The following is a 13,305-nucleotide window of genomic DNA, read 5'->3' as shown; positions in this document are numbered from 1 at the left end:
GTTTATTACCTGTATACTGTATATATTACAGCTCTTAGAGAAGTCAGCAGGAAAAGTACAAATGAAACCCATCAACCAGTACACAGGGTGACTGTTGGGGGGCATCTGGGACAGCACCAAGGACAACGCAATGGAGAGCTAGCAGTAGTAGCACAAGCGTGGTGTTGCAGTGAACTACTACCAGCAGAACTAGATGTAGGAAGGTTTCACTGAACAGCTCATTGATGTGTGTTAGTGGTGTAAAACAAAGCACTGCCTGCTGATTGGCTGATCTTTCCCAACAACCAGTGGAGCCAGGACTACACTGACACACTGTAAACACACAGTGGGCAGAGACAAGGGACCCGCCCTCCTATCAGACAAGAAATAGCTCCAAAGTATAGCTGCAGATTTCAGCAGATTCATAAATCACACTCTATGCTTTTTAGAACATCTGGGAAGATGAATAAAAAGTGATCATCTCATGAAAATCATGTAATCGTCGGCTTTAATACACTCGTTAATACACTCCTACAGACTTGGTACTCTCGCCTTGACTCCTCTCTCCACTCTGACCCTCTCCTCCACCTTCCACTTGTGGCTGAGAACTAGGCCTTCTCTCAGTCAGTATCTTCAGTAACATGAATTCACTTTTTTCCTGTATTGGAAGAACTAATGATGTCTGTAGTGTTTCACCTCCGTCCTTGCGCTTCTCCTCATCCAGAACTCTCTTTTTAAAATAATCTGTGATTTGAGACATTTCTGCAAAAGAAAATATACACGGTGGGATGTAACGTTGACTTAGAGTGTTTCCAAAACACTGTTTGTACAACTGATGAGATCTGCTCTCAACAGACTAGACCACAGTCTGGGAAGTTTACACCAACACACTGACAATGTGTATCCTATTTACTGTCACAACTTTCAACTTGCAGGGTTTTTCATTAGCTTGGTTCAGTCCTGTGAGTTAGCTCAGCTTCATGATCAGTGATGTTCTTTAATAAAAACAATTCTGATCAACCAGATGTGGACAGATTCTGCTGATGAGTTTTAAATACAAGAGGGAGGAGCACTACACATGCTCTATATGAGTGTGAGTGTGAGTGTGAGTGTGTGTGTGTGTGTGTGTGTGTGTGTGTGTGCGTGTGTGTGTGTGTGTGTGTTTGTGTGCGTGTGTGTCAGACAGCAGAGACTCATCTTCAGTGTTTGACAAATATTAGCAACATAATTGATGAAGAAACACATTAACACTTCACTGATCAGACAGAACAGACAGAGGACATCCTCAGTAGATGGGCAACTTCATAAAACACTACTGTGCAGTAAGTCAAGTCCACTTAGTTTTCCATCTTGTTTTTAAATTATATGGAGCCATGATACCCATATATCATCTGGACTGATGCCCACAGAGGCTGCTGCAGCTGGGAAGCACAGTTTCATTTTTGGGGAACACACAACATCATAATCTTTCCCAAGTTGCAGTTTATAAACGCTGCTGCCTGTTGGTGTTTATCAAACATAATAAATAGTTGTATTTCCCTCTGACTTTTGTCAGAATCAAAGTCACAGAACAGACCTGGAAGTAGCTGGTGAGACACAAACAGAGATGCACCGTCCAGCTCAGTCAGAGAGACAAACAGAGAGTGATGCACTGTTAGCTTACACTTAGCTTACTGTTATTTACTGACATCAGACTTATAGAGAACAAGTTCACCTGATTGTTGTTCTGGCAGTTGACTCTGTTTGCTGCAGTTATTTTCTCTTTCTGTGACCAGAAGGAAAGTTCAGCTTCATCCTCTCAAAGTTGTTAATACTGACAGCCCTCCACCCCCACCCCCCACCCCATATTCCCAAGAATGCCCTGATGACATGGTAGACACTAAAAATGGTGATTGTAGTTTGACCGATGTGCTAACACAATTTAAGTTGTAGTTGAAGAGACCATTTACTGTAATATTTCTGCCAATAATCATAGCGTGAAACCTTGATACGTCACATTCCTGGAATACTTTGTCAGTATTTATTCTTTTTACCTTAAATACAGGGCAAGAACCCAGGACCACAGAACCTGTAAAATATAATGTAATCCAAAACCTTGACAAACTATATCCTGTAAAATTACCACTGACAACCAGTGTCAACAATAATTAAACACACGCTGCATCAGATGATACAGGTGGTCATGTCAAAAATCTTCAGGTCTGAGACAGCTCTAACCCCACATCATTGCCCACATGATATTAGAGAACTAGCAGGACTGAGTGAGAAGAAGAATCAAAAGGAACAGTGATAATGAATTATTATTATGAGAATGAACCAGAGTGAGGAAGCATCTTTGTTTTCCCTGACAGCCTCCTCTCACACGACGCCCTACATGCTGAAACACTGGCAGTGACATTTAAAATCCCTGATATGTCACTGCTGCACAGCTAACATGAGAACAAAAAGGTAGACCTCTGTTCATACAGGTTGTCACAATCAAATAAAAGCAGATTTTGTGCAGCTGTCAGACTTACCTTGGCCACTTTGTGATTGGCTGCTGTCTCATGTGAGGTATTCTTCAGGCCCTCTTTGAGCTGGGTGATAAAGAGTTCGTAGCCCTCTGTGTTGGACACGTCAATCTTTTCCTGACAGGCTGACAGCAGCTGCTGGGCCTGTTAACACACACAAACACACACCCATTAGCTATAGATGAACACACACACACACACACATATATATATAACATTTTGATTGCACTATGGTGTTCACCATCGTATGATGTACTGTTTAGTCTGCAGTCACAAATTTCAGATCTGTTTTGATTTGGTCAGAGGGTCATGAAGGTGGTGGTGTGATTGGAGGTGCTCCTAAATGTCAGTGTCAAGCAGCTGTTGTTAACTTACATTCTGTATTTTAACACTGCAGCCGTCTTTGATGTTCCTCATTCAGAGGATTTTATGTGATTAACCAACAGCAAAGAAGACAATCTGCTTCCTGTTAACACCGGCTCGCACATGCTCAGTGTATGTGAATGGTCATGTATGTGTGTGTTTTCAGGTGTGTTAGTCTGGACAGAGATTGTTTTAATTCTAAAACACAGTTTTAAAATGAAACCGCAGCAGTGTGGACGTAGCCTCAGGTAGCACTGTGGTTTTGTGGCTGAACAGAACAGCTGGATAGTAGAGAACGGCACAGATCAGTGTGTAGCAGGCTCATACAACTCTGAAGGACAAGTAACTAACTTGCTATGGTTAGACAATAGATCTGTCCAATGTATCTATGTCTAAATATCAATTCATCTGTATCACTTGGATGGCAGACAAGTAATAACAATAGTCAAGCACCCACAATCAAAAGGACAAGTACTAGATTAAATCCCTGACACGCAAACACATACAAATACAAACCCGCATGCAAACACACACCCACAAACTGAGACACACTGTATGGGATCAATGCTCGGCATCTGCCACAACCCAAGGTTTGTAAACTGTACCAGGAGAGACAGTAGGATTTGAGGATCACATCCAACAATAAAAATATCTAATACCTTCAGGTGTGTCAGGACAGTTTGTACATTCCACAACAACAATCCTTATTTGAGCAGCTGCATGTGATGTAAGCACAAAATGTACTCTTTGTTTCTTCTTCTTATTGAATATTGATTGTTGTGGGTTTTTGTGTTATTGTGTTTTTTTGTCAGCACTTACTGCCATGTACACGACGTTTCCTGTAAACAAACAACATTATGTTCACAGTCTCGTGTCTTGTAGCTCTGCTCCCTCTGAGTGTCCTTGAGCTCTAACAAACACATTAAATACAGTCTCTTCCTTATAAAAGTCATTTTAACATACATTGAAACATGCATTGCTTAAATCCATATCTCTAATTTTAAGTTACTGACTCCAACTGTAGATCACAGAGCAGTGTGTCACCTGTGCATCCTTGTGCATGTTTGAACAAGATACTAACACATCAGGGACATGCTCACAAAAATATGACTCCAGAGTTCTACAACTGGTCAAAAGCTCCACCTTAAGGTTACTTTAGATATACCTTAAAATATTTTAAGGTGGGGGGCATCAGTTGGGTAGGTGGTCCTTCAATTTGGCCACAGGTGGCCCAGACCACCTCCAAATGTGGTCTGAGTGATCAGATTAATGCGTCCTCACTGCACATGTCTAAGTGAAATGTGAGGGTGGACATGGGCCAAATAGACCATTAAAAGGGTGAAGGAAGAGATGTGACTTTGAATTGAATTGATGTTTCTAAGGACAGTCTACTGAAATACAGAGTTAATGTACTGTTTCAAACTGATTATTAGTCTTTTTTTCCGAAATCAGCAAATGACAGAATAATAGCTGATGATTATAATAACTAAATTATTTTTCACAGGCAGATGACCATCTAACATTAGACACTGTGTATCCAAAAACCTCTTACAAAGAAGTTAAAAGAGAGTCTCAGCATATGAAATCTGCAGCAGGAGGCTACAACAGTTTTTTATTCTTGTTCCACATGTTGTCAAATATGTAAAGACCCAACATGAACACTGTAAGCAGAATACCTCATTACAATAAGCTAATTGATTAAACAGCATTTGCATAGGAGTGATTCTGTCCCAAACTTTCTGATCCATATAAGAGGTTGATCACTTCTTCTAGAATGACAAAAGGCAAACTTTAAAATCAGATGTAAAGAGGAGATGATGATTTTGAGGAGGGCGGGGGGCCTGTACTGCTGCCCTCTTCACACCTCAATGCATTTCAACACACTTTACATAGCTTCCCTTTATGCACACAAACACACATATCATCTGTTTTTTATGAGATGTTTGAGTGTTGAAAACACTGAGGACTGGACAGACATATTCAGAAGATAAATTTACCAATATATGGTTGAGGTGGATCGGCGAGATCAGACCCCAAACACAAGACTGAGTGAGACAACCTGAACATTACCCAGGCGTTCTGTGCTGTTGGTACCAGAACTGGATGGCTGCCAAATATCAACAATGAGAAGGAAACCTGATACATGTTTCATCTTACTATTTTATTATGTTTGTTTTAGAACAAATAAAAGTGCAAGTTTTCTTATAAAGTGTGACTGCAAAGGAGAAGTTCAGTAAAAGATTTCCTCAGATAATAGAGATGGATGCCTTGATGATGCATTGTAAAGCTGTCACTTTTTATTTGAAATTCGGATATTCTTTCAAACATGGGGTGAAAAGTTCATATTTGAGCTGTAATGATCTGTTCAAATGTAGGCTGCAGTCTTTATTAGCACATCAGATCATCGACAGGTGATATGGTTGATAAAAAGACAGCCGCACTTGATCAGGATCATGTTGATAGACTTGTGCTTCTGGCAAATAATATGAGAAATTAGGTGGGACTGTTAGGCTTGATTATCAGTTCCATGTTTTACCTTGCTACATTTTTAGTTGAAAGGTATTGGAGCTCCCTCGTGTTGTATGTCTTACTGTGTGTTCTATGTTACTGTGGCACTTTTAGACTTTGAGTTTCACTGAATGAAAAGTACGGCACATATTTAAAAAACGTTTTATTGAGAGCAAGGTAGAAGTGACAGACATAAAGAAAACAATTTAATACAGCCATTAAAAATGTAACATTTGACTGCTGGAAGAATGGTAATAAACTAACGAAAATAATGAATTGTTGTGGTGTTTTGAGGGAACAGGCTTGAGTACGGGGGGGAGGGGCGCATTCGAATGAATTGCAGGTCATTTCGAATTCATCCGATATTATTTTTTTGAAAAAGTGACAGCTTTAATGTGTTGTTGTATTTTTGGCCTGCTTTCTGTCTCTTTCCCTGAAGCACTTCATGTTGTTGTGATGTATAAATGTCAAAACAGATGTGAAGTCAAATATTTGGAATTGTCTTTTATAAATCCTTAAGCTGCCGATAAAAAACTAAAGAAAAAGAAAATGAAGCACTGATCAGGTTTGAAGTGTCAGTTTCAGGTGGACTCCAGGGTTCAGTTCAAGTATTAGTATTAAATGAAAACAGATGCTATGTTTAACCTTTGCAGAATGTTTATTACAACTAGGGCTCAACAATGTGCAAAAAAAATCATCACTGCAAGGCTCACCTGGTAAATTCTGTAATATGTGGAGACTTTTCTGGTCTGGAGTTCCATGAGAACCCTATAGGATAGCAGTACTGTCCTAATATCAAATATCTGCTCTGATTGATCTGATTTACTTATCTACTTACTTTGTATGTGATGGGAGGTTTTTTAAGTATGTATACATTTTGTGTGCTCATTTAAAAAAATGTAATAAACAGAGATTTAAAAAAAAAAAAATCTTAATGCGGTTATTTCGGCAGATATTGCAATATGAGTCAAGATTTTAGTTGGAATGATTGTTTTTGAATTTTCTTTTCACTGAAAAAAATCTAAAAATGATGCTGATGTAATTTTTGTTGGGTCTATACCAAACAAACATGTTCCTTTATGTCTGAAGAATATGATTTGTAGGCCGAGGAGTCTCTGTAGCACAACAACAGTGTGCTAACAATGCTCAACAATGTGACACATTTTACCTTCATCAAAAAAACTACAGCTCCTGTGATTCAGATATTGCACTGGGCCATATTGCTATTTTAATTATATATAAATTAATTGTGCTGCTCTCATTACAGCAATGAAGTTTTAGGTGAAAAATGAGATGAGATTAAAGACATGTGAGGTGCAAGCTGATGAGTAAGAGATCCCAACAGGCCCTGCATTAGAATGTGTCTCTGCGTGTGTCTCAAGTGTCCACTTGTGAACAGATTCAATTCAACTCAACTCAACTCACAGATCAGATCACCTGAGATGCATGTTAATGAAAGGTGTGAACAGGGCCAGAGATGAGTTGTCAGTTATAGTGTAAGCAATAAAGCATTTGAAAGCAGTTCAATTTTCAGTAAATTTTATATCAATGAAATAGTTAAAGTGTGACATAAAAAATACATGGAAAAGCTATTACCACAACAGCTATAACCCTCTCTGTTGGATGCTTCCTGGTGTCTGTGAATAGTGGAAGGCAGCCACAGCACAGCCTTCTCTTACCTCTGTCACCGGCAGCTCCAGCTGAACCATGTCCTCAGGCTTCGCCACTGGAGGCTGGAGAGCTGTGTCCAGGAGCAGGATGCCATTCAGGTCCTTCCTGCATCCCACTGCATAGTCATCCACAAAAAGCACCTTGTCCACTGCAGGAAAGTACTGACATCTGACACGACCACCAGGTTTAGCTGGGACAGAAACAGAGGACAACACACAGTGTCAGGAGGTTTGAAGGAGAAGACAGGTCCAGAAGTGCAGCCCGAAAAACACCATGACAGTTCCATTTGTCTTTGGTGGAGTGTAATCTTCTTATCTTAAACCAAACAAATCAAACCAAACATGTTCTAATTAACAAACCTGACTGGTCATGTTTTACATATCTCTTTACACATTTTACACACTGGTACTGACTGGTAAATGGAGTATTTATGACTCTTAATAGGCTGCCTTAACAAATCATTTCATGATGAACACAAACAAATTCAATCAGTGTCTGCAGATAAAAGTGACTGTTACGTCATCAATGTCACATACTAAGATCAACAAAAATAAATGTGTACTTGGACTGGGTGATCTTATCAATAGTCTTATCGTCCTATTGTCACCTTGTGATATTACCAATACCCAATATGACTGCCCCTAGGGGGGCTGCCATATGTACTGAGTTTAAAACTTCTGGGATTGAACACAGCCACAGTAGGATGACAAATACATTTTATGACTATGTTAAAACTAAACAAAACTGTCATCACAAACAATAAATTATTTACATATAGCAATCAGAGGATTCACAGTTATCACTCAAAATCAGCATGGGGCAGTATGTACGCTAACAGCACATCCTTAACATGTACACAGTAAAGAGCAAAGCTGGCCAATAGCCAAACTGTAAATTCCTCTAATGGCAGATGTACTGGATGTAAACATATACAGTATGCAAGCATGAAAATAACTGAAATCGTTGTGGCTCTGTGGTGTAGTCCTTTGACTGTTGAGGCACACTCTCTGCATTTCTATTAACCAGAGTTCATGATTTAAGGAAGTGGGTTGCTTTTTTTGTAAAGAAACTGTTTTGCAATGCTTCGCCAAAATAAATGTTCCATATTTCCTAATTAGAGTAGCAGTAACTTGTCTTCATCTTCATCAGACATTTGGAAACAGTAATCGGCACTAAGCATCACAGTTACTGTATCAGTTTTTCCAATATTGACAAAAACTTGGTCATATAGAGGCCAAGTTGTCTTCTCTTCACAACATATTACAGCAGATCACTCAAGTAATCATCTGGGACTCAGACCCCCACACTACAAAATACCCTGTGGTCCTGGATATCACAGCGACTATCACACGGCCTGTTAACATGAAGTCATTTTCAGCAGTTAGCTTGTCAGAGGAAACTTCAGTCAAGGATCCAAAAAATGTCAAAATCATCATAAAAAAGAGATGGCATCAAATCTAAGTCTGGATGTGTAGAAAGATTCATTCCGAAGAAATTCTGTCCCACCTACATTCAGGTTCATAGGTTTAACAAGGGTCTTGATCCGAGGGGAGGTGACATCATTAAGCAGTTACTGAACACACATTTTTAACCCTGTAGATCCTGATGGTTTAATAGAACTTCTGGATTTAAATCAATTTCTTTGATGAAATGATATTTGCTCTGTTCTCTGTAGCTACACAGAACTCGTCCTTTTACAGTGAGAGTTGAGGCACACTGTCAGGATCAGAACAGACACAGAGCTTCAGCTGGCTCATTACTAGACTCGGTCTAGATCTACGAATGTTCATATTATGAGCATATTCAACTATGTATTTTGAATTTTGTATTTATTTTTGTCAGTGTAGGGGAGACCGGGGATGGTTGTAACACAGGTCAGTTGTAACACTTCCGATTTCCAATCTCCAACTCCAATCAGGAAAAGTTCTGAATCACCCGATTAACTCTATACCTGCTCAGTTTAGTCCTTATTCCACATGTGAGTAAGTTGCCCCCTGTGACAGACACAGATTTTGGATGTTTTGGAAGGAAAAACTAATTTTGGATGTAAAAAGGTTTTTTTGTTTTTGTTTTAACTTTATTTATTTTTGTAATAGTACCGCCTGCTTTGTAGTTAAACTCTTCAAACTTAAAGTAAGCTAGTTCAGGTCTACAAGAGCCTGTGATAGTTGTAACAACAATACACAGACACACATAGAGTGTTGAATAAAAAGCTATAAATATCAAGTTTTTGTCATAATCCTTGTATCATAATGTTACAGCTAACCCAGACTATGAGGGAAATTGTAACATTTCACTCCTTGTATTTTAGACTAAACCACACATTTTCTGTTTGTGTTGCAGAGATAACACCTACACCATTTAACAGCAGACACATGTAACTAGTTTGAATTAAATTGTGAACACACGGACTTAAAAGATACAGAAAGAAATGTCTAAAACGTTGAAACCCTCCCCAATCTACCCTACTCAAGTAGTCATTATTACAAAATTAAATGAAGGTCACACACCCATGGTTGAACTCAACCTTCATGTTGATCTCAACTTCACATCTATAAAGTTTTGTGACACTATAATGTTGATAGAATCTGTCCTCAGACAGGCAGACATATAAACTAGGGATGATCATTTGGAATTTTTTTTCTGACAGATAGTTCACAGACCATTAACTGTTAACCAAGCCAGACTTTATAATGAACAAAAACAGATCAATGAAACAAAAACACACTGTGAAGTTGCATTTTTCAGACCTCAAAATAAAATCAACAGGCACAGCCTAGGTCAGTCCTCTGCAGAGCAGACAGCTTGTCTACTGGTTTTTATTCAGAGATAGCAAGCAACATGTGGACATGCTGTGGGGTTAGTCTAGTCCACAGTCTGTTAGCTGTGAGACCTGCAGTGGATAATACCTGCTCAGATGGTACTGATGTCCCAGGATATTTTAACTGTTCAACTGATAATGTCAATCTAAGTTCTTATTGTCAGTTAATGGTTAAACAGTTTGCAGAGTGTGAACAACACTAATAAAAACTGCCAAAGTACTCAAAACCACCTCTGTGGTAGTTGCTGCTACAGTAGTTGTCTCCACTCCAGGACCACATTTTGTCATGACCACGCACGCACACGCCCACACATGCCCGCACACACACACACACACACACACACACACACACACACACACACACACACACACAAGGTGCAAATAATACCAGCCACTGTCCCAGCTGGTAATTAGCATGCAAAGCAAGCAATATATTACAAGCACATATCCAAATTGTTTCTGATTTAATAAAAAATTGCTGGTTTTCTCTGAAGCAGTAATATTCAATTTGCCCATAGTCAGTGATTTCATGTATCAGCTGCTGTGCTCTGTGAGCATGGTTAGCAGAGGAGCTGAAGCACTCACGCCAATCTGACAGCAAACTTACACTGTCTGACAGATTTCCATCTGCTGGGTTATTTTGGAACATGAACTCAGTGGGCGTAGAAGAGGAGTAAATATGCCATAAAGGCTATGACCATAATGTTGTTTTTTCAAAGGAGAAAAAGTATACCATGTAAATTCAACAAAAATCAGAACTGAAAGCCATTCAACCATCCAAACATTATGTCAGGCGTATAGACAGCAAAGTACCAATTTTTGCCACCATTTTTCCCAAAACAGATCTGGATATGACATCAACTGGGCTGAACCTTCTAACAACTGACAGACATCTGATGGTGACAGACACAGAGAGCCTCAGCTGAAAATTAACTGAAATTAATTAAATCACGACAGCCTATGGTCGATGATGATGGTGGTTGTAAGACAAAGAGGTGTCTATCTCCTGAAAGCCAGACTTCGCAAAAAAGGCTTGATCTTCAGTCATTTGAAACACTCCTCAGATGGCCTGCAGCATTTCAAACACAATGGCCAATGCTAAATAATGCAGTTTTGCAACTGTACAGTATTTATGTGAGAGACTGCATGTATAGTAAATACTGTTAAATACTGTTTACAGTTAACAGCCCCACTCACAAAAACTAGGTCACCATAAATGCTTCATATGGCAACAAGTGCTCATGAAAAGCTGTGTTGCTTTAATAAATGTTAGTGTATGACTTTTATTCAGTGATAAACGTCAGAGTGAAAGACCAGACAGCCATCAACTGATTAACAGAATTTAAGTTGTAAACAACTCGTACAGTAACACCAAACTACTGTCTATAAGCCAGCCCAACCAACCCAAGTGTATTCATGTAATTCTCTTTTTTATATCTCTATGACACCTGCTACTATGTGAGAACAAGGAGGACAACCATCAACTGTGCAGTTATCAGGTAAGTGTGGAACACAGCTTGATAAATATATTGCAAACTCTTGCAGAAACTTTGTAATGTCCTCTACGTTCATCGTGACAGAACATAACGTGCTTACATGCAACACCAACAACACAAGTGTTCAGCTGATTATTTGACTAAATTATCCATGTCAGCCCAGCAAGCGGAAAAAGGCCCCACTACACCAATTCTACAACATCAAGTCAGTTTACTTTCAACATCACACCAATGCCTCCAAATGACGGTGCGCACAAGCAGCTAGAGCCGCCAACTAGCTTTATGGCTATAACAGCAATTTACATTAACACATTGTACTACATTAACAACAGTAGGTGTGCTACTCAAAGTGACCAACATATGAATCGCACTTATAACGACGTATCGTTATCGTGACTGACCGCTAGAATAACAGAAACTGACAAGGAAGGTTGCCCGGCTGACTAGCATTGTGCTAAGTTATCTAGCTAGCTATTAGCTTGCATGGTAGATATGTCATGTTGCAAATGTGATAAACAGTAGAAAACATTGGCGCTAAAGAAGCACTATTTTAAATTTAGCCTAAAACAGATCAATGTCCGAATACTGTGTTTTAGCACAAGCAGAACTGACCAACTGAACGGATCCTGTCTGACACATAATCAAACTGGTGTTAGGCCTGAATATAACTTGCTAGGAACAGCTAACGTTAGCTAGCTAAGATTACGACTCAGCCTGTGTCGTGTTTAGTGTCTGTTGACAATCAGTGGTTGGTTTGTCAAAACAGAAACTATTGGTGTTAGGGCCTTATACGGGGCTCTGGTACTTACCGTGCAAGGCTGAAGCCTGGAGAATGGCCCCCGAAGTGCCGTCAATAACTTTGATACTGCCGCGGCTGGTAACGGCCAAGATAGCGTTCAGGGCCGGGTGGTAGGAAAGGCTTCGCAGGCCCTCCTCGTCGCAACGCAGGCAACCGTCTCTCAGTACAATCCAGTCTGAGGAGGTGGACGAGCCGGAGCCCGGCGAGGCCGCGGCCGCCATCTTTCCTTATTTTTCCCTTCCCTTCCTTTTTGGGGTTTGTGATGGTCCGATGATACACGCAATACTTCTAAATCTAAAAGACCAGCTCCGAATTATCACTCCGCTGCCACTCCTGACTCCTTCTGCGGCTTCTTCTCCTCCGCCCGTTACCGCAGCAGTGGCTATTCACCATCAGCGCTAAGGAACTCCAGGCTGGGCTCTATGTCAGTTACACGATAGGTACACGGAGCTAGCGTATGTCTCCGCTACCTCCCGCGATAACACGAATTGCAAGTGAGAACAAACGGATGGACAAAATAATAGGAACAGCAAAATAATAGTTCTGCAACAAACATCAACAGCAATTACATAATATTTTTTTTGATTTCATTTGCGGGAACAGATGTCATTATCTAAAAAAGATACGTTATGCAACAGTAAAAGAAATGGTGGTCTGGAGGTACTAAGTTTTGATATGTTAAATAATACTTTCAAAATGAAATTGTTAACTAATTTGATGAAGGAAAAAAGAAAATATTTGGAATACGTTCCCTAAGCATTTTTTTAATTTGATAGGTTAAATTAATTTTCTGCTTGAATGTGATTATAAAATTGATAATTATGTGCTTGTAGATAGATAGATAGATAGATAGATAGATAGATAGATAGATAGATAGATAGATAGATAGATAGATAAATAGATAGATTATTTATGCCCTAGGGGTTGCTGTGGCATTCACATTATTGTTATTCAAATCTTTATTGTTATAATTATTATTATTATTATTATTATTATTATTATTATATTGTTATTATTAGTGTGAATACTGCAGCATTCACACATTGTTATTCAAATCTTTATATTTTATTCTTACTTCTTCCGCCTTTCAACGGTCGCTAACTACTCCATACTCTTTCGTACAAAAACCATTCAACTAACAACATATTGAGCTTGTTC

At 39.3% G+C, this 13,305-nt stretch overlaps 1 protein-coding gene across 8 annotated transcripts in view; it reads right to left on the bottom strand.

Moving 5' to 3' along the window:
* Nucleotides 1–12,587, bottom strand: part of birc6 (baculoviral IAP repeat containing 6) — a 124,225-nt gene extending 111,638 nt beyond the window's left edge. For 5 of the 8 annotated variants that reach the window (XM_087169700.1, XM_087169703.1, XM_087169705.1 and 2 more), the window contains exons 1-3: nt 12,158–12,587; nt 7,040–7,221; nt 2,496–2,633 (exon numbers count right to left, since the gene is read on the bottom strand). In XM_087169700.1, the coding sequence (XP_087025826.1) occupies nt 2,496–2,633; nt 7,040–7,221; nt 12,158–12,368 (531 nt within the window). In that variant the 5' untranslated portion in view covers nt 12,369–12,587. The remainder of the gene's footprint in view (nt 1–2,495; nt 2,634–7,039; nt 7,222–12,157) is intronic. The other 3 variants (XM_087169704.1, XM_087169706.1, XM_023430561.2) reach the window with 1 other exon arrangement.
* Nucleotides 12,588–13,305: the final 718 nt, after the last annotated feature.

The sequence above is a fragment of the Seriola lalandi genome, unplaced genomic scaffold (genome assembly GCF_002814215.2).
Source record: "Seriola lalandi dorsalis isolate HSWRI2012SDOR001 ecotype SW California unplaced genomic scaffold, Sedor1 jcf7180002054907, whole genome shotgun sequence".
Classification (NCBI taxonomy): Eukaryota; Metazoa; Chordata; class Actinopteri; order Carangiformes; family Carangidae; genus Seriola; species Seriola lalandi.
Note: the sequence above shows the minus strand (reverse complement) of the source record. Positions and strands in the feature narration are given on the sequence as shown.